The sequence below is a fragment of the Cinclus cinclus genome, chromosome Z (assembly GCF_963662255.1).
Source record: "Cinclus cinclus chromosome Z, bCinCin1.1, whole genome shotgun sequence".
Classification (NCBI taxonomy): domain Eukaryota; kingdom Metazoa; phylum Chordata; class Aves; order Passeriformes; family Cinclidae; genus Cinclus; species Cinclus cinclus.
In genome coordinates, this window is record NC_085084.1 from 54,059,566 (window position 1) to 54,081,875 (window position 22,310).

The window sequence follows — 22,310 nt, forward strand, 5'->3', positions numbered from 1 at the left end:
TGTGTTTCAGTGGGCATCTCGACCTGGAATAAACTGCATTCTGGTAGCTGGATGCTTAGTCTGCCATGTATCACCTTCATGAAACAGCCATCCTTCAAAATGGATCTGGTTTAAAATCAGGGTCTGAAAAACAGAAACATAGAAAAGGCTGATATGGATATAAGGTTTATCTTATGAGGGGCTTGGTTTGCTGCTACCTTTACTGGCCTCATTGCCAGGCTGTATAAACTGCTGGTCACAGTGCATTTCGAAGCATCTTGATTTTGTAAAAAAAGTTTTCTTTGCAATAAACATTTCATTCACTGGAGTAAGTTTTCATTTATGTGTATGAGTGTCTTAAGTGCAGTGACCATCAAAGCAAATTTCATGTCAAGCATAATACGGCATGAACATGCAAACTTGGGTCAGGGTTCATACTGGCAGACATTTTATGCAGAAAAAATAAGACTGGTCTTGATATGTACAAAATACATATGTGAATGTTTCTTTCTGGCTTTTGACTAGCATTTTTCTTCCAGTCTGAGTGTGCTCTGACCTGGGAAGCAGCCTAGACACAGTGACCAATTTACACAGATGGCTTCACTGCTTTTACCTTTCATTTTAAAAAAAGTGTCTAAGTCAAGAACTATGAATGATGTTGAAAGCTGGAGCTGCATCAATTAAATAGTTAAGAGTTAAGAACTGGCACTTCTTTTTTCCTTTTAAATGGTGTCACCCATAGTTTGCAGCAGCTCTTAAATGCCAGCCACTGCTGGAGCTCTAACATTTTGACTGTGATTTTTTTGAACAGTGGGAAGCACCCAAATGCAGAAGAGCTGACATGCCATTGTCCTGCAAAAAATTTGGCCACTTTACAGTGGCATTTGCATTTTTAACCTGAAATTATAGGTGTTCAAAGTGTCTCATCAGCCTTGTGGATCTGTAATGATGATGTCAGCATAGAAAAAGGGAAAGGGGGTCTATTGTACGTGTGATGTTTTCCTAAAGTGCTATTACACTGCCCTCAGTAATGTCTGTTGCTCCCTTAACCAAGCAGCAAGATTAGGTTCAGAATTTCAAACCACATTTCAGAAAAATAAAGTTTTTTATTTAGCAGTATTAAGATAGTGGATGTCCATTGGGTGGAATTCAAGGGTTCCAGCCCTGCACTTCCCACTGCCTTACTGAAGAAGTAAGTATTTCCTGAAACTGCTATTAGGGTCTGTTTCATGAACACCCAACTTCCTGAAGATAATAGTGACAACTCTTGTGTAAGAAGAGTCACAATGACCTATGAAGGCCATCATAAGTCAGTCCCTGTAGGTTCTCCATGGGAGAAGAGGGGCCAAGAGCATATCTGTCTTATTTCCCATGACTGGAAAGGAAGTGGAGAATATTAAGAAGCAGTATCCTTCTGTGCCACAGGTAGGATACTGATTTAACTAAAACTTGGGCTGTATCCATTAGCAATACGCAGACTTTCACAGAAATCAGGTTGCTCTTCTGGGTCTGAGCTATGGCCCACCTGGGAGAGTGGGAAGACAAGCCACCATCTCAGTGGGATCTGATTCATGCTTTCTGTTGAAAGTAAGTGTGTATTTGTTTTTGGCTTATTAATTACCTGTTTAATCATTTCACTTTCTTTCCAAAGACAGTTGTCATAAACTAAAGTGTAAAGTGAAATGTGTATAAACTCAGTGAACCATTAGAAGAGTGGTTATTTTAGATAATTTTTAAGCAAATTAAGTATCTTTCTTATTTTTTTGCTTAAATATTCCAAGGTCTTAATTTTTATTTTATTGAGCTAAGCATGTGAACTGTCAACAGGGTAGTTACTGTGATTTTGATTTGTAATTGCTGTCACAAAGGGGGAGAGTAAGACCAACATTTATAGGTTTGGTGATATTGGCAGGTTGGCTGACTTTGCCTATGCTCTAAGTTACATTTCTTTATCTTGGTACCCAGAGCTGTGACTCAAAGACATTAACTGTTTAATGTGTTTTTACTATAGGTATGACAGTAAGCTCAAATAAAGATGGCTTGGGAATGATAGTACGCAGTGTTATCCATGGAGGCTCAATAAGTCGTGATGGACGGATTGGTGTGGGGGACTGCATCCTGTCCATTAATGAAGAGTCAACCACTAACTTAACCAATGCACAAGCCCGGGCTATGCTGAGACGGCATTCACTCATTGGACCAGATATAAAGTAGGTAAAACTAGATGATGAATTATGGTAGGAAAAAGCTGATAAGCAATTATTTTTTTATTCATGCAGGTATTTAAAACGAAAATGCTGTTATTGCACATCAGTTTACCTTTAAATTGCAGCATCAGATGGATAATTCACCTTCAGATTACATTTCCATGAATTTCAAAGATGAGATCACTTGTGTGAGAGGCTTCAGATTTTCTTAGAAATCACTTTCATAAGTATCATCGTTCTTACTGTCCTGCCTAGTTTTATTGAAAAAATAGGATTAGAATTTCCTGCATTCATAGGACAACTCCTTTTACAATTTTTTCAAGATGTTTGTAGTTTTTGAAGGTGGATTGTCCTGGCCACTGCACAAGTAATTTAATTTAGTTTTTTTTAATGAGTTTTGGTTTTGGGTGCCAGATAAAGTATGAAATATGATGTTAATGCAGAAAATTAATGCTTAAAACATTTCAGTATATCTATGAAAAGCAGTAGAAGTGCACTGTTTTTTGTAGTCACTTCCAATTTTTTATTAGTATATATGAATGAGCTGTTCCTCCTGTTCATAACTATCTGCTCTTGCTAGTAGTAGTTTTAAATTTCCAATAATTCATACAAGTTCTGAGAAATCTACTTGAGAAAGTTTCTTCTTGTCAAGTTTACACAATTTACATTTTAACTGCCTTAAAGTACAATTCTTTATAGTTGTTGTGGTTGTGGAATTAACTTTGCCCACAGGTACCATCTGGAATTAAGGCCATTCCGGAAGATGTGGGTGGAACTGTAGAAACACCAATGCTGGATTTACAGCTTCAAAACCTAGTGGCTGTTTTCTCTGTTTACCCTGTGGTAACATTGAGTGGGTAGATATGGAAATGGATTAATAGAGTTGTTGGTAATAGAAAACTCTACTTATTTGAGAGGGTGACCTTAAAAGAATCAGTTCAGTCCCAATGTGTTATGGGTAACTGGTTTGAACTGAGTTCAGAATGGGCAGTAGGGCATTCCACACACAGAAATATTCTAGCTTGCAAGAGACCTAATATTTTGGGAACAGGTGGACAAAGTACCTTCATTATGGGTACTAGGTTTACCTGCCTGCCCCATAGCTGTCATGCATTTAAGATAATGATTTAATGTAAGCTTGTTTCAATAAAGGGATATGCTCATGTAATGAATTAAATTATTGTTAATACTGTCAGGAATATAAGCGAGTCATTGTTGATAAAGTGTGTGACGTTGGTTGGTTATTACTGTAGGCTTCCAAACTGCAGCTTGCAACTGTCATGATTGAAATTGGCTGCGTGTGCATGTGTGTGTATATCTGCTTAGAGACACAAATTCTGCAGCACCATTCTTTTATGAGGAGTATTTTATTTAGTGCTCAAATGATCAAATACAGGTATGTTATTATTTGTACTTATCCTTTTAAAGCTGTTGTATTTTATGCTGCGTGACTACAAGTTTTGTTTTGTGGTCTTATTCTTTTGCAGATATGTTGGAAATACTAAAATCTTGCCTTAGGTGTGGATATTCAGATTTTTCCAGAGAAAAAGGCATTCCATTTCTAAAATATATTTAAGAAAAGGGACAGTTGCTATTCATATTCTTACTCAAAATTTTTGTCTTTTGTTTTGTATTTCTGTTGTTTTTTGCATTCCTGTGACAAGTTTTAAAATGAAGCCAGCTTCTCCACTTTAGAAACAGAAAGACCACATCGTTTGGTAGATTCTAAAGGAGTCTTGCAAGAAAAACGGCAGCATTTTTGGGACTACATAGTTTTGCTGTAAAACTATTCAGCATAACCAAACTAATTTTAAACTTGAGGGAGCAGTACAGGATCCCAGAAAAATACTATGATACAAACACAAATTTCGATATGAGGAGCTTCATGTTAAGATAGTTCTTCGTATTTGCTGAGAAGGATTCACACCCCTTTCCTGTTCCTCTCCCATATGTGTCAGTTCAGAGCTAATGTGGCGCATCACCTTGCAGCATTTTTTATTTAAGGCCCATAATTTCAAAGATTTAATTGAATCTCTTTGGTGTCTTCCTTTGAAAAACCAAGGGTATGCTATCACTCAGACGTGACCACCTAGATATCATTCCTCTTAGTCCTTACTGCAAAATTTACCCCTTAACTTCTAGACTGAGATTTTTTGGGGTAGCAGGGTACTCCCAAAAAGTGATTAAGCACATGTATTTTGCTTCCAAAGCTGTATTTCAAACAGTAGCATATGGTATTTGCATAGAAAACACAAAGCCATTCTTACTGGCCATGTAAAAGCATTATTTAATTCCAGAAGAGGATACTTGATTTTGAATAGTTAAAGAACCAGCAATCTGAGTTTCAGAGTTGTGTATTTAATTTTTTTCCCCTCTGTTTGTAGAAAACCAGATATGTGGCCTTACTGAATGCATTCTGTTTCAATTCTCACTCTACCTCACCAGGAGGTCTTACATTTCTGTAATAAAGCCAGTGTCCTGTGCTCAGCAGCAGCTGCTTGTAACATTTGTCAGATAATTATAAAGCTGGATTAGAATTCACATGACTAAACAGGGGGATGAATTCCTGATCAAGAAATAAGAGAGATTGCAATTCCATTTTCCATGACTCCTAATAATCACTCATACAGACAATAAAAAAGAGCAGATGTTTTCTGGGTTAGATGTAGATGAAGTGGAGGTAGAACAGGACAAAAAAAAAGGAAAGGAAGGAAAAAAAATCTGGCTCACACTTCTACATATATAAGTGTGCCTCTCGCATTCAGCATGAGACATTGATATTAATTAACACCATTGTAAAAAGATGCTGCATCATATGCTTCACATTCTAGATCTTCTCCAGCACCTACTGATGATCAGGCCCTCTGTTATGTGTGAGTATTGGCAATTCAGAAACTCATTATGGCTCTGTGTTGCAACTTGTCTGTAAAATCATTCCATGCTTTTATGACATCAATAGTAATGTCAGGGATATATCCAGATATAGGTACATGTTCTTTCTTTTCATGTATGTGTATGTGCACCTGTGGCTGCACATGTGGATGTGTATATATATTTTTTTTCATTAAAAAAGATACAACTCTGTGTGTATAATTGTATTATGTATTTATATATGGCTTTAAACTTGAAGATTGAAGCTCACATTCTAAGTCTGGAATGAAAATACCTGTATTCTAAAAAAATTATTGTTACTATTTTTAAATTTCATCTATGACAGCCACCCAAGATGTGCTCAGAGCACATGTGTGTGTTGTGTGTATGTGTACAAGGTTCACTTCTAGAACTGGCATGAGTACTATGTACTGATATCTGGATTAATCTCAGTGTCATATTTTCTGTGGCACTTATATTTTACTTCCTTCATGTATGTAAAGGTTCAAATTGAACCTTAAATGTTAATTACAATAATTTGTCTTGAGCATTTTCCGTACTTTGTGATTTATTTGTTGGTGTTTCAAGATTTTGTGTGGCTGTTCAGTCAAGCATGTGATAAATGTTCCTCTGTACTGCATGCAGTGTTGTGTTTACAAGATATTTCCATATGTACAACCATTGGTGTTTCCATTGTCACTGCTTTAGTTGCTAGTACATATCTCTGGGGGTAAGAGAAGTGATGATAGCTCTCAAGAAAGAAAACCAGAGCACTTCTCTTTCGAGCTGTACAGCTACAAAAGAGAGGAAGATGGTTAAACCATGCATCCTTTGAAATTGTTGAACTTTAATTTCTCTTGCAGTGGAGAAATATCACACAGAAGTGGAGCAGTCATTTATTTATTTTGTTTTCTCTGTCTTCATGTCTGTTTTCTGGCCCTTGTTTCTCTTACTATCTTCCCTGTAGCTATATTAAGAGGATGACCAGTCTGTTTTGCAGATGAACTACTCGGGTGCCTTGATGGGGTTTTATTTCCGCTTTACAGCACAAAGTTCAACAGGGTTGGTCAGAGGAGCCAAATCCGCTTCTTGGTCTGTGCCCTCATCATCCCAACCACAGCCTGAGCTGTTCAGGATGATGTTGAATGTCTTCAGACTCACTTTGACCTCCAAATGAGCTCCAGCAGCAGTCAAGCAAGTGAGGGATTTGATAACTGTGAGGTGTCTAGTAATGAGCGCTAAGCAGGGAAAATACTCTTTCATTTCAATAATAACATGCAGAACAAAGAGAGTAGGAGGACAGTCACATCAGTAATATAGGTAATAAGAGCAGTTAGGAAGATATTTGCAGTTAACTGGACTTAGGAAATCATGAGCAAGATACAAAGGTGAACACCACGCAGAATATAACTTAATATATTTGATCCATGTCATTTGGTTTTCTTTTGTATGTTTTTTTGCAAAAGGCAGGTGTTCTGGTTTATATTTGGGAAGCAACTGAAGCATTACAGAAACCTAGAAAAAATGAACATGTTAAGAACATGATAAGAATGAACAGTTAAAAACACACACTGCAAGTTCATTTAGTGCTTTAAATTAGGCTGTTAGAACTGTGAGCACTAGAATAGAAACAATGTATTTTTCAAAAGAGCTAAAATGTAACAGCTCCCAGTGAGATTATTTACATTTTATTCCATCCCTGGAAATCAATTAGGTAATTCAGTTGCTCAATTTTCGATGCATTTTTTAAAAATGTTAAACAAACTTCTTTTCTTTATAATTCCAGTGCTGTACACAGAAAGGAAAGCTAAGGCAGCTTTTTTGGAGATGTTTCTAAGTAGCATTTGAAACTCTTTGATAGTGTTCTCTGAGTTCATGCCATTTTAATGATTCAGCACAATGTGAGTCATTTAATCATACAACAAAACACAGTAGGGTATCCCAGAAATTGGAGTGCCTATGGTTTGCTTCCCCCTTGAGATTAGCTGATCTCAAGCACTCATGTGTAAGGTGAGGACTACTACTATCCTTGGACCTTGGCACTCTGCATCATTATTTGCTTTGTGCTCCTTGCAGGAAAGGACTAGACAAGAGTTGACATATACTGGACACTGTACTATCAAAGGTTACACTCTGATGTATATATTCAGGCTGAATCTTTCATAGGAGTTTGCCATTCTGCTTTCCACACTTTGATCTATAGCTTCCAGCTTCAGTTTAGCATAAAGGAGATTGTTCAGGCCTTCTAGCCAGAAGTTCTGTTTTTTTACAATATCTTTTTGTCAAGAGAAAACTACATTATTTCTTACTTATTTTTTTAAGTGATTGGTATAACTGAATGATTGTTACATTTTCTTACATTGAAATGTAACTGGCAGGTCTTACAGGTTTTGTAGAGGCAAGGTATTCTTATTCAATGTTGGGTGAAGCTGCTGCATCAGCATTTGACCCATGGGAGTTTTGTGAGCATAATACTAGTACTTTGCTATATAGCTCAACCCACTTGGAGTTGGAGATGACTGAGAAATAGCAGTCGTTATTCTACAAAATTCTTCTCTCTCTAGCTTTTTGCTTTAGCATTTCCCAGTGCTAGAATGCCCTCAGGAAAGGCAGATAAGGGTTAGTGATGTTTTGGTGAGAGTTGGTTTCTGAGTGTATTTTAACTTCTCAGCTCTCCGAAAGGAAAATATGTTGTGTAAAGTGGAGTAACGCTTACATGTTCGAAAAAAGGCCAATGCAGAACAGGGAGATTTAAGGAAGAGGTAAAGCTGTTGATAATGAAGATTTTTAGAATGGTTATGAATTTAAATAACATGGTTTTAGAAATTTCCATTAAAAGAACTAGGAAGTTACTTCTGTTCAGCACCCTAGACACCTTCATATTTTTTGCACTTTTCTAGGTAGGGAACATGCTTGGACAAATACATAGATGGACAAATTAAGGTGGGCCTTAAAATAATTTTTGGTAGTGTGTTTTAGACTGATGGCATTAGTTGTATAAAAGTTTATTTGCATTTCTTCTAATGCTTGATGTATTCAGCAGAAAACTACTGAGAGGGGGAATCAGTGGCAATCAGAGTATGACAAAGAGGGCATCAGTCAGAAATGACAGACAGGAGAAGGCTCCATGTGAAAGCCTCAGACTTGAAAGTCTCTTCCCAGCAGCTTACATATCCTTATGAAGTGACCAAGACCTTTTAATTTTTCTTTGGCCCTGTCTCTTCCATGGGGAAATACATTATTTTTCCTTTAACAATGTTATGTATGTCAAGACAGATATGTTTTTGCTGTTGTTCCATCAGCCTTACTTCTTGGTATACTTCAGTCTGATAGCTAAGCTGTAGATTTTTAAGAAGACAAAGCATCATTAAAAGAAGACTATCTAAGTAGCCCCATGTATATCATGGTATATATACTGTGGTATCCTTTTGCCTCCCAGATGGAAGCTTTTCAAGAAATATTCTTCAGGCCTTAATCTTTTTTCCCCTCTTTGTTTCACTCTTCCCTGTCTATTTGGCCATTTCTGTTTCTGGCATTCAAACATCAAGTGGAGACTGCACATCATTTGGCTGATGAAACGCTCCTGTCTCACTGTCCTAAACTGGTTGGAAGTGCATGAAGGCCTGGAGGAAGGAGTTGAACAGGGGATTGGTCCCTCTGGCATAAATGGTGTCCTGTAACACATTTTTATGTCTAAACCCATTAAGTATTCTTCACTAAAAGCATAGAAATCTAAAATAAGTACAAAACCACCCAGAAAAGTACAAAACCTCCTACAGGCCAACTTTCAGCAACATTTTTCAACAGTCATTAAGGGTGGTAATGGTGCCTCAAACCTTACAGATCCTTCAGTATTTATCTTTGCATGAGGAATCTATGTTTTGAACGAAGCTGGATTGTCTCTTGTTACATTCCTATCACTGTTCAAGCACCATTTACTTCATTTACAAAAAACTATGTGCTGTTCAGCTAATTCGACTATAAATGTGTACTTGTTGCAAAGGATTTGTATAAGTGCTTATTCCCAACATAACAGCATTGTGGCTTTGAAGTCAACAAAGTAGTCTTGTGTGGCTTCTTCATATCCATACCTCGCACCCACTAAAGGAAGGACTGGCATTCCTTATGCTAGTTTAATCATGTCCCATTTTATTGCAGTATTACGTATGTGCCAGCAGAAAATTTAGACGAGTACAGGGCCAGTTTGGGACAACAGACAGAGGGAGCTGTGCCACTTGAACTTTTTCCTTCAAATATTGTCAGGTAAGTCAAAAGGCTTACAGCTTTCTCCGAAATAGCTCTCAAATGTAACTCTTTCCATACATCTTGCACATTTTGGGAAGATAAGTTTTATTTTAGAAGATATGAAAGAGGGATGATTTTCTTCAGACCAGCAGCCACTACAATAACAAGCTGTTAAAAATACAGTTTTTGCTATGACTAGCACATTTTTAAGCACTTTTATAAGGCTGATCTGTCCAAAAGGGAGATTGAATTCTTTCTCATTCTAAATTTCTCTTAAATATCATGCAATTGGATTTATGGATTGCCACAAATACTGAAGTGTTTCCAACATAATAATTTGGTATTGATGGTATATAACTGGGAAGAAGAAATAATGCCTTGAGTTTCAAGAATTCATTGCTGTTACAGTCCAGAATTTCAAAGTGATTAATAATTGGGTTTTTTTTGCAATTCATCTCCAAAAGCAGTAAGTTTAGTTGAGTGCTGATGTTATAATTTCTTCTATTTTGAAAAGTATAAATTAACTTTTAGCTTTGATTTGGTTCTAGTTCCAAATTGCAGTCTTTTATTCTGTGTTGTGGATAGAAAACTCACTGCAGAGAAAAAGTGGGGAATCCCTGAAGATCATAAGTGTTCGAAAAGACATCAGAAAAAAATGTTTCTTAGATGAATTGGGAATACAAATTCTGATACTGGCAGAATATATATTTCAATATGTGAATTTTTTCAGAAAAATCTAATGTTAATGTGGGTATTTTAGAAATAAATTGCATTTTCGTGTTTATCATCAGGGAACTCCCAGAGCTTCCAGAACGTGAAGAGGGGGAGGGAGAAGAAAGTGAACTTCAAAATGCAGCTTTCAGTAACTGGAACCAGCCCAGAAAGTAAGTGCAGATCTAATTGCACATTATAAACCATCATCTGCAATTCAAAAAATTTGAAACATATTTTAAGAAGAGTAAAAACCAACAGAATCACTGCATCTTAGGTATGTTGTGCATTGCAGGAGTGATTAACAGTTGACGTTTATTGCCATTGGGCTAAAATCCCAGCAGTCTAGCAGTGTCTTGATTGTTATAATAATTTATCTTTGCTTATTCCAAGCTGACTCTCAGGGATCAAGTCAAAAAGGGTAAAGAGAGAGATTCAAAGTTTCTATTAGAACACAAAACAAAGTGACTGATAAGAGACTCAACTACAGAATTTCTCATCAATCCAGTAGATAACTTTCACTGAAAGACAAAACTTTGCAAGGAGGAGTTATTTCAGAATTTTAAAAATGTGCAAATCGAGGTGTCTTCAATGTGCAGCTTTGTCGTAGTCGCAGCAGATTTTAATTTCATTTGGTCCTTTTTTTTGTCACAAAAGGGTTGAACTCTGGAGAGAGCCTAGCAAGTCATTGGGGATCAGCATTGTTGGAGGACGAGGGATGGGAAGCCGCCTGAGTAATGGAGAAGTGATGAGAGGGATCTTTATCAAACACATCCTGGAAGACAGTCCAGCTGGCAAAAATGGAACACTGAAAACCGGAGATCGGATTGTAGAGGTACCATCTGAATGTCTTTTGCTGCAATTCCCCCAGCATCTCGGGAGTCTCTGGGATGGATGTGTGGTGGGCTGACAGCAGAGCAGTTGCTACAGCTGATACCACTTGAGCCGCACAGTCTGTAGTACCATCTGCTGATGTTTGTGTGCAGACAGCTGCCTGTTAAGTTGAATATCCAACCTGAAACAGATGACTGACTGTGTGAGCGGGAGTCTGCAAAGCCAGCAGTTTGACCTGCCTATTTGAAAACCAGAATGTGTAGAAAAAAGCTTAAGTTTGGTGAAGCTAAAAGATTTTTCACCTTTGCGTATTGGGTAGCAATAGATACAGCCAGTGCAAACCATGCAAATGAATGCCAGGATTATTTCCATCTTAAATCTTAATTGATTCACATAATTCTTATGCATCTTATGCAGAAGTTGAGGGAGGCCCAATTTTTTTTTTCTCCTGACATGAAGCAATCTGTGTTTGATACTTGAGACATCAAGAACATTTTGCCCATGCCTGAGTGAAATGTTGCCAGGTGTATTGCAGAGTGGGTTTTATCTTCATTTCTCTTCTACTTAGCTAGTCCTGTGCTCATGCAGCCACTTCTTCTTTCTTGCTTAAAGTTATTGAAGAATGAACATGCCGAAGGGAATAGATCTTTCCTGGCATGACTATCAATGTCAGACATTGCCCTATCTCCAATGTTGGGCTAATAAGAATTGCTTGCCTCTAACCCTGCTGGATGTCCTTAGCTGACTATTGATCAGTAAGAAGCACAACAAGCAGGATGATGGTGTTGTTGATTCTAGTTCAGACTGGACTTGACTTACATGGTGGTACTGAGACTGCAGTTTGCTGTTTGCTACAAGATTGATATCGAGGGTCTTGAAATAATACCTTAGTATAGGTAGCACTTCCTGTAACAGGATGGAACAGTTTGCACTGTATAAGAAGTTAGGAGGTGGAGTTTTGCTTGAAGGCCACAAAATTAAAAACATTCTTTTTGCCTGAATAAATGTATTTTTGAGTGCAATAGTCTCTGACAAGTGATGCTTGCAGAAGCTGAAGTGGGTGAGTGAAATCAAAATGTTGTGTTAATGTGACTGTTTCTGAATGGACAGTTTCAGTTTCTCAAGTTGTGGCATATGTAAACTTCCATCTCTGTAGAGCATACAGCTTTTCAGACATGGGAATTTGGAGGGTGTTATTGTTCTTGTTCAGTTCCTCATAAGTTTAGAATTTCTCTCAGATTGTTTTTGTGCTCTCTTATTTGCATTGGATGATTAAGTTTGAGTTAGACAATTTAAAAGTTATAGGGGTCCTCCTCATCATATAAGTTTGTGTGCTAGAATTGCCACTAACAAATAACCGTTCTGTGCTAGCTTCTAGCTTTTACTGTGGTCATTGTGACATTACTTTACTGATGCTAACCTCACCTTAACATTGTTCTTACTTGGATAACAGGACAAATTGTTTTACACACCCGTACATATACAGACATGAAAAAACCTGACCAGGCACAATTATACTGGCATAATACCCCATCATGAAAGACTGTCCAGCACCTAACAAGTTTCAGTTTGTCAATCTCATAAAGTCTTGAGTAATAGTTCTTTTTTGAGGTGGGATTTGCAGGAAGCAGTATTTGGTAAACAGTCCTACTGTCTTTGGGTTATCATATCTCTTCTGTTACATTGCTTATGGGAAAATTTACGGAGTCTGAAGTAAAAATGTAGAAAAACCCGTTTTTAAAATGAGGAATCAGAGAATATTTATTTAATGTCATACCACTGCTCTTGGAAATATCAAACCTATGTTTGAGGGATCTCAGACCAAGTCAGTAGAAAGGTCCACTAGAAACAGAGGTTTGGGCTTAGGTTTTAGTCAAAGTTTCCTAACTAAAACTCAGAACTGACTCATGACTCTTGTAGCTTCTTGCGATGTTAAGATGAGGCCTTCCAATTACAGGTGGATGGAATTGATCTCAGAGATGCCAGCCATGAACAAGCTGTGGAAGCCATACGGAAGGCAGGCAATCCTGTAGTCTTTATGGTACAGAGCATTATAAGCAGACCAAGGGTAAGCATAAAGAATATGAAAAGAGATGTAATACATAGTAGTAGATGAAGCAAATGTTCAAGATGGTGGTATTTGGGAATGGGATGTTTAATCCTCAAAGTGCCATCTCAACTATTTTAGGAACAAAGATTTGATTTAAGTATTATTTCCATTTAGAATGAAATCGATTTGGATTTGGAAATCCCCTCCAGCACGCCGTCCTCAAACTATTTTGAAAAGCCTCAAGAAAGATAATTTGTTGGGGGGCAGAGTAGGAGTCTAAATAAAACCATCTGTTAGAGATTGGCAGCGTGTCTCAGGAGCGCATGCAGAAATACAACACCTGTTAAAAAATTCTGTGGACATTAATGAAAGGACCTAAAAGTACATGGAAGTGTCACTGAGCTGTATGGACATTGCAGACAAAAGCTACTGAGCTTTAATATGAGTTGCTTGCATCACTAGAAACTAAACTTCCTCATTGTAGAGTCTGTGTAAGCTGCATGTTTATTTACTAGTTGTCTCATAACTCTTGTTCCCCAGCCAGAGTCTCTTTATAGCTCTCCTTCAGCTTCTGCTCCGTGTGGGCAGAAAACTACTAACCCATTTTATCGTCAGTCATCTAAGGTAAAGTTGCATGAAAAAGCTCTGTTGGTGTTGATTATTGACACTCAAACTACTAAAGTAATGCTTTTGCATTTGCTGTGGTGTGAACAGAATTGCCGCTACTGAATGTTTAGGTCCATTTGGGATGGAAATGATGTCATTGCTTTATCACACTTTTATTTAGAGAATATTTTATTTAGAGAATTCTCCTTTACTATTTTTGATTGTAGTTCCTTATTCTCTCTTTTCAAATTATGCTTGTTGATTATTTATTGACTGTACTAACAAACTCTTGTTTCGCTGTGAGCAGAAACATTGCAAATACTCTTTCTGTACCATACATTATGTTGCAATCTTCATAAATGGCATTATGTTTATTATTTTCATCTCTTGAAACTTGCATTTGTACTTAATAATAAGATCTTCTAATGGAATTTCCTGCTTTCATTCACCAGTCAGCTGAGTAGCTAGCTGCCTACACACATGAGCTGTAATTCTTACGGTGCTGCTATGTATTTAACCAGGTAGTCCATTTTAAGTGACACGTAGCTAATGAGTCCATTTCTTCCCATTTGTTTTTTCATGTGGGGTTAGTAGGTAAAAGAGAGTCTGTGTGTACTCCAGAACAGCCCAAATAATGCAAGTGGCCTGCGAAAAGATAGTGATTGTTTTGATAATAAGGAATTACTCACTGACTCTGTGTTTCATACTGCATCCTCTCTGTGTGTTTCTGAGTAAGAAAGAATATTTCACTGTTATTATGGTCCATAGTAGTGTTATAGCATTATGTTGTATGGAAGGATAGCTAGTTTTTGATAACTTAGCATCTTGGACACGTTGATAAAATTCTGAATGGAAGTTAGTTGTAAAATTAAAAAAACAGAAGGAAAAAAATCCTGTTACTTTAGACTGATTTGAATTTAAAAAAGAGAGGATTTTAGCATTTGTTCTTCTCATCCTAGACTTTGTAAAAGTTATGCTAAACTGAACTGTTCAGGCAAATTTAAATGCTCCATATTTTATCACAGTAGTCAGTCCATAATAATGCAATGCTGTTGAACTCATTAGTATTAGGGCTAGTATTTTAGGAGCTATCCCATCATGACAAAATAAAAAAAAGCAAGATATTGAATGACTGTAGCTGAACTTTTGTTTCCTGTTTTACTAGGATTTTACTCTTGATATATGAAGTACTTGTGATGCTTATTTTAATTGCCTAAAATTTCAACGTTTTAAAATTTTGTGCAGATGACATGTAACTGTTAAAATGTAATAGGATGATTACAATAACAGTTTACTTTTCACAAACCTTTCTTCATAATATTCAAAATGAAATGCGAATCACATCCACAGAAAATCTTGTACCTTAGGGAAACAGCCTTTAGACTTTGAGTGTCTTGGCAGTGAAGAATCCTTGGTTATTCATGACATAACTTTGTCACTGCTGAAGATACAATACGTTTGTTGTCTTACCAAATGGAATTACATTTTTGCAACATGGTATTTGAAAATAAGTGTTTAGGGATGTGTTTACTATTTTCAGAATCATTTAAAAAATGCTATAAGAATGTTTTTAAACAGCACCATAACTTTGAATAAAATTACTCTTGGCGTAAATGGTCCCGGAAGATTTTCACATTCCTGTCCATACTATTTTCCAGCAGTGTTAAACTTACAACCTTAAGACTTACAGGTAATGGCCAGATGGATACACCCAGTGTAGAAATTACTTCCAAATATACACAGTATATTTCCAGCATACTATTTGAAATCAGAGCTGTTTCCTCCTTATTAAGCAGATTCTGATCTCAAAATAGAATGCAGTACAAAAACTGCATAAGGAATATGAATGGTTAAGTTACATCCTTTTGTTTGCCTAAATGTGTAAACTCTTTTTCTGTTAAATGATAATGAGAGAATACCTTGCTTTGGGGGAAGACGAGAATATTTACTTTCAATAAACTATAAATTCAGGTAGTTACACGTGCATATGCACATATACAGATTATTACATAAAAGTTATTATTAGATATGAAATCTGATTAAAGTTGCCAAATATTACTAAGCCCTCACTTTTACAAAATAAACAGTGAGTATATTACCACAGAAGTTAAATCAAATTATGAGCATCTGTGGTTTTCAAAATAAAACTAAGCCTACTGCCTTATTATAGATAATTGTATTAATCCTACCTCAGAAGCTCACAGTTTTTTCAATTAATTAATGTGTTAGAATGTCTCATATGCTGAGATGTTTGAAAAAAAAAGTTCAAATGTCACAGCACATAAATGCTGTGTAATTCTGCACTTGATGTACTTTGTGGTCTAGAACAGGTGTGAGGATTGGTGCTTTTCCTCTCTGCTGACAGAGCATCAGAAACACAGGGCAATTACAGTTTTGCTCAGTTTCATATACTTGTTTCAAGTGCAGAGTGTGGACCTTGTTTGGTTTGCCCAAATGACTAAATTAATATGTTTTGTTTAATGAATGAAAAGAGTCAATTTAAAACTTAATTTTTGCTTAGTTTTTATTATGTTTTCCTTTTAGAACCCTTCCCTACCTTTCCTGCAGAACAGTGTTTTCAGTAGGCCAGCTGTCTTCAGCAGCACTAACCCATTTGCTGATTCTTCTCAGTTCAACACTGCTAAGGTTGGATGATGACACACTATCTTTTTACTCACCAAACATCCCATGTGTGCTTTTTTCCCATTGCTGTCTCTCTGCGTTTAAATTATTTTATACCAGTTTGGGTTACGTGCTATGCTGATGAGCTTGAGAACTCTATGTAGTGAATTTAAAAGACAAAGAGATACATATACATGGAAGAGTTATGGATAAGTTAATCATAACCACTAAATCTGGTCTATTCAGAACTACCAAAGGGGTAGGTTTTCAGTTTTAAGATCAGTCCCTGAGGTATATGTTAAAATACCAACTAAGTGTAACTCTCTCATCAGTGTAAGGTGTTTTGCTGCTATGTACTTCTTTTTTGGTTTTTCATGGTTATGACTTTCCAGCTTTGTTATCTTATTTTTGCATGAAAGAAACCAACAAATGGGCAACTTTTTTTTTTTTTTAATGATGCTTTATGAAAATATTTTCTCTCTGCTTCTGGAAAATTATTTTTATGATCATGAATGCTAACATCTTTGGAAATACAAAAAAAGTCTTTTTTTTTCGTGGCTGGTGTTTACTTACTGCATGTTGTAAGTAATGGGAAGAGTGCTAACCTCTAATGAAAAAACCTTAATCCTAAAATGCATGCATTTTTGATTTAATAAAATAATTTCTAGCTGCTTTTACATCTTGGAAGTGATTGTGCCCTTTGTCTCTTTTCCCATGTTGTCAAAAATACTGAATGTGCAACAAACACTTATGATATGATGTGTGGTGTATAATTGCATATGTGTTTTGAAATCTCTTTTTCTGTTTGTTACAGTTCTGAGGAAAGAGAGTAGACATGCAGCATAAATGATGACTTATGTTTTCTATATTTTCAAAAGTATTTCTGAAAAACATTGCACGCATTTTAAAAGAAAACCTGATGATCCTGTAGTTTATTCATAATTCCTTTCTCAGCACTGATATAAGAATGGCCTTCTGTCATCTCCCTCCTTTTCTGAACTCAGGTTCATGTATAGTGAGAAACTTTAATGAATCAGGATTTTTAGTAACCCCTTAAATACTGTTGTCCATATATAAACCAAGTTAATAAAGTTGCTGCAGTTAGTGAAATGAATTCGTAATTGAAAATGAGTTATTGGCTACTAGTACTGTGTATTGCCAAAGGTGCTGTAACATGTGGATTGCTGTTTTCTGTTACTGTAGGAGGTACCGAATCCAATTAGGGTTACCTTCCGTTGTTCCCCAACTAACCCTTTTGCTCCCACACCATTCAAGGTTTGTCTTAATTCCTGTCAATTGGTCCTATTGTATGTGTGCTGTACATTTGTAAATGACCTGTGATATTTTCTCGAGTACTGCTTCTTCTTCTTCTGCCTGTGCCTTCATTTTTTCCAGTTTCAGACTTGCTGCCATTTTAAGTATTTGCTTGGCTGTGATCAGAGTGACCCTGGTAGCTAAATGGGTTCAGCAGCTAGTGGATGCTTTGCATTTTGAATGAAATACTGTGGTGTGGCACACTGAACGTATTTCATGAGTTGAAGCCTTTTACATATTTTGTGCGTTGCCCGATTCAGGGAGCAAAAGTCTTATGTGTGTGTAAACTGGGGGAACTGGCTTCTGCTTCTGGCTGTTCAAATGTGTCAGACTGAGCTCTGCAGGCAGGACAGTTCCCCCTTCCCCCAAATGGCATTGTAGCACAGTTTTTACCCTCCTACAACAGAGCCTTGCTTTCACTTTCATTTCAGCATTTCCTTAAACCTCACAAACATTCAGATTATGTTAATGTTGTTACACATTCACAGTGGTACAAAAAGATGCATATTATTGTGGCTGCAGTTAATAAATGATAATCTGTCAGGATGTAGCCCTGCATCCACACCTTACAAATCTTCCAGAGATCTATTACACCAGTATTATGTTCCTTTTTTTTGGTCATATTTTCTTTAAATTTTGCTGTTCTTGGACACTATTGCTTACAAACAGTACCTCTAAAGTAATAAGTTAATTTTGGTTTTAAAACATAAAAACTAAGGTTAACTGATCTGGTCTGATATCAGACTTGTATTGGATTTGTGTTGCAAGATAATGGTAGCTGGGGAGGCTGTGGATGACTTTTGTCATATTTTTTCACCCCCATCCAGCTGAAGAAAGGAGTGATAGAGCAGCTTCTGTGGGCACCTGGCCTCCAGCCAGGCTCTACCCACCACAACTGTATTTCCTCATGTTTCCAGGATATTATTTAGCTTTAGTAAAACTCTAGGAAGAGTCTAGGGAGAAAAAAAAAAAAAAGAAAAAAAAAAAAAACGTTTCTAGATTTTATCTCCCTTTTGCCCCTTCACGATGTGGAGGTATATTGCCAACTTTTCTTTTTATGGACACATGAATTTTTGATTGTGAAAAATAACTTTTAATGTTACTAGGTAGTGTTTCTATTCTTCTCTGATTCTGGTAGGTGACAATGTCTTTGCTAGAATTTTGTTGCTTCAGTTCAGGGATGTTATGTGTCATCTTAGGAGGATGACATTGTCTTAGATTTGAAGCATGGTGCAATGTGACTAAAGATACAAACAGTCATATAACACATACATTTTTTTAAAAAAATGATTGGCTTGGATGTCACTTCCCACACTTTTGACTTTTAGTGACTTCTTAAGTTCCTGAAACAAGTTCCTAGATGAAGAGAAAATCTTTCTCAAGCAGAAGTAGAAGGAGAGGACTGAAGTAGGGCATTTACAGTATCTTTATATCTTTGGGGTTACAGACTGACGATAAGTAATTTTTATTTAGACATGGGACGTTTCTCAAATTGCAAAATGACTAAACTTCCCAGGTTTCTTGACACCTTCAATCTGAAAGCTGATATAGTCTTCTGAGGGGTATGTTGTTACTAATTTCACTGTTGCCTCTGTTGAAGAGATTATTATCTGAGTGATTTTGGCACCTAAAAGCAACCATCTGAGATAATTTGTTCAAACTAGCTGATGGAGGTAGCGAGAATAAAATGATGAGAAAAGGGTTATGAAGGTAGTGCAACACTCCTGAAAACTTGAGTATTGTAAAAATACTGAGTTTTCATTTAAAATTCTTTTCTTTTTGTTAATTCAGTTGCTGATCTGCCAGGTATCAAGGTCTCTTGGGCATGCATAAGCTAAAGAATGATGATATTCAGAGGGAAGTTTGTTGCTTACTTGTTTACTCTAAGCAAGGCAAAATTATACAAATTTCATATAGTGAAATCCCTTATCAGAGTCCATATTCCTTAAGGAAACTGCCCTGAATGAAGGCTTGTCACACTGTGGATTTGGGCATTTAACCATTATACTCCAGTAGTTATGTGTTTATACCTCTTAACTTTTTGTAAATATGAGTAGAATACATCAAGACCAAAAGTATTTGTCTCTTGTGACTTAACCTGTATCTTCCTTCATTTGATCTTCTCTGTGCAGCTTATGGGAAGGTAGTAAATGAGTCTGCAAAGGTCCAGTCACCATGGATATCTTCAGTTATCATCTCTTTAATTTTGGTTTTTAACTGTCTTTTCAGTTAACATGCCAGTTGCTTTTTTTTTCCTGTAGGTATTTTTGAAAGTTCCCAGGTTTTTGTTTTGTCTCTTTCCTCATATTTGACTTCCTAAGCATATGATGGGAGGAAATGATATGTGATGGTTTTTAAAAATAAAATTTGGTATAGGTATTTTACAAATCTGGCATTAAAACTAAAGCACTTGAGTCTTCATAAGAGGCTTTTTCTGAAACATAAATTGTCACATAAAACTTTACTGAATTGGGCTTTTACTGTGAGTTGTTTGCTTCCAGATACATTTTGGAGTGATGTTTTTTCTTACCTTGTGTGGTGTTTGTTTCTGTCTTTGATCTCTGCCTTTCTGTGTGCTGTTACTAATTTAGAGTTTCAGCTGCTTGTTATTGAAACTTTGAAGCTATAATCATTGCCATTTTGACATTTCTGTATACTACTTTGCCCTACAGAAACTCTGAATCTTCTTAGCTGCTTCATTTTTCTTCGCAGGCATTTGGTCAATCTGATACAGAACCAGAAAAGACTTCTCTTTGTAATGTGCCTGTGCCCCCTCCTTCAGCATTTTCAGGAATGAGCTGTGATGTTGCACAGTCATCTTCTATCAGACTCCCAGAAGATGTGGAGAAGGATGATGAGTTCGGTTACAGCTGGAGTAAGTGTTTCCTGTGATAATATTTTAAATACTCAGTATTAAAATTGCACTCTATAAGACACAGGTGAGGGGGCATCCAGTTTGGACTGCTTCTTTCTCATGTGCATCATGGTTTGGGTGCTAAGGTTGCTGTTTTAATTGTGCTTGGACTGATGCACACAGTAAAATATAAAACTACTTTCTTCTTCTTTGTTGCACTGCAGTCTTTTTTTTTGTTTTGTTTTCATGGTCCAAATTCAGTGTAGGACTATTTGAAGAATGTTAGTGTAATCCAGGTAACTGTTGGCAGTGATCAATGTGACAGTATCTGTTACCTGAAAGTGTTACTGGAGAGAAGATTACTTCTTTTGTGCATGAGTTTTAAGAAAAGTTATAACATTTTCTGATGTTGTAAGGAAAACAAGAAGCTAGAAATATTATTATAAATAACCTAAGTCTTAGTTTAAAAGAAGGTGTGGTTTACACTGAAAATTTAGTCATCCATTTTGGGCTTCTTCTGTCAGATACTGCCCACTGAGCACTGATCTTAACTCTCTGAGTGACTCGTGAAACTTTCTAATGTAAATGCAACCTCTGCTACCTACACTTTTATATTTAGAAAAGATTGTGCAGCGCTATGGAAATCTACCAGGGGAGCTACACATGATTGAGCTGGAAAAAGGAAAGACGGGTCTGGGACTTAGTCTTGCTGGTAACAAAGACCGATCCAGGATGAGTGTCTTTATAGTGGGAATTGATCCAAATGGAGCAGCTGGAAAAGATGGCAGGTTACAGATTGCAGATGAGTTGCTAGAGGTAAGTTTCTGCAATTTATACTTAAGCCCAAATGTACTGACTTCAAATACCACATTCTTGCTGAAATATATATGTGTCATATTGGACTTTGAAATCCCAGATATGTCCAAGTTGATCACTATGCCATCAGATTTTCCTTCTGATGTATGCCAAATAGGTGCAGTGTTTTGGTTTTTTTTCCTGGTTATAATAACATAAAGTTATGGGTTGGGTCCCTGTGTGCACCATTCACTCAAGAGTTGGACTCAGTGATCCTCATGGGTTCTTTCCAACTCAGAAGATTCTGCAATTTTGAATGAAGGTGTGTTGAATAGAAATGTGGGATGACAGCAGTTTCTGAGTTATGGAAATGTATGGAGTGGCAGTGAATTGCAGACCATGAAAAATATTGAATTCCTCCAGTCAACCCATCTGTGGAGTACTCCAGACTTCCTAATTACTTCTCTGTTTACTAGAAGTGTGATAGCAGCAGAATATTTTTAAATTGTGTAGCACAGAATATAGAAATTAAATTGGGGAAATGGGAACAGATCTATTTTTATTATGGACTTCTAACTCTTGATCTGTTTAGGTGCTGGTTTCTAGTGGATTGGAGTAACTGAACCACTAAATATGCAGTTAACATTTCAAATACATGTGTGAAGCATAACTTATGTTTCTATATTCCCGCAGCCCAGTTGATGTTAGTTGGAGATGTATTCCTTACTGTAGTTTTTTCCATTCTTTCTGATAGCAGTAGGTAACATTACCCTCACAGCAATGCTTAGTGTAACTTCAAGGCTATATGTGGAAGTGTGTGAGGATATACTAGGGAAGTGGTACAGAGAGGAAGTGATGAATCTGAACAAAGCTTCAGGGAGACATTGAGAGAGTAAATTATATAGGCTGGAACTTGCAGACTAGGAAAGAAATTAAGGGATTTCTGGCACTGTGGACCAAGTCTCATGGAGGGAACCTTGTTGCAGGCTCCAATATTGTGAGACAGTTCACTTGAAACATCTGTTTTTAAAATCCTGATGTTAAAGAGATAGAATATTGTGAAAACATGTTGAAACACATCTGTCTGAATCTATCATCTTGTGATTTCCTGCTTACTGTCCACACTGTAAACTTGCAGACTAATGCTAAGACATTGCCTCAACCTCATCTGAGAGGAGACATCTGAACTTGCTCCCTATACTCCCAAGTAGCTGTCTATCAG

At 36.7% G+C, this 22,310-nt stretch overlaps 1 protein-coding gene across 1 annotated transcript in view; it reads left to right on the top strand.

Annotated features, from left to right (window-relative positions):
- Nucleotides 1-22,310, top strand: part of MPDZ (multiple PDZ domain crumbs cell polarity complex component) — an 82,557-nt gene that overhangs the window by 41,288 nt on the left and 18,959 nt on the right. The window contains exons 21-27 of the mRNA XM_062513946.1: nucleotides 1,991-2,189; nucleotides 9,216-9,320; nucleotides 10,094-10,186; nucleotides 10,671-10,848; nucleotides 12,805-12,915; nucleotides 20,152-20,314; nucleotides 20,913-21,109. Coding sequence (XP_062369930.1) covers nucleotides 1,991-2,189; nucleotides 9,216-9,320; nucleotides 10,094-10,186; nucleotides 10,671-10,848; nucleotides 12,805-12,915; nucleotides 20,152-20,314; nucleotides 20,913-21,109 — 1,046 coding nt within the window. The remainder of the gene's footprint in view (nucleotides 1-1,990; nucleotides 2,190-9,215; nucleotides 9,321-10,093; nucleotides 10,187-10,670; nucleotides 10,849-12,804; nucleotides 12,916-20,151; nucleotides 20,315-20,912; nucleotides 21,110-22,310) is intronic.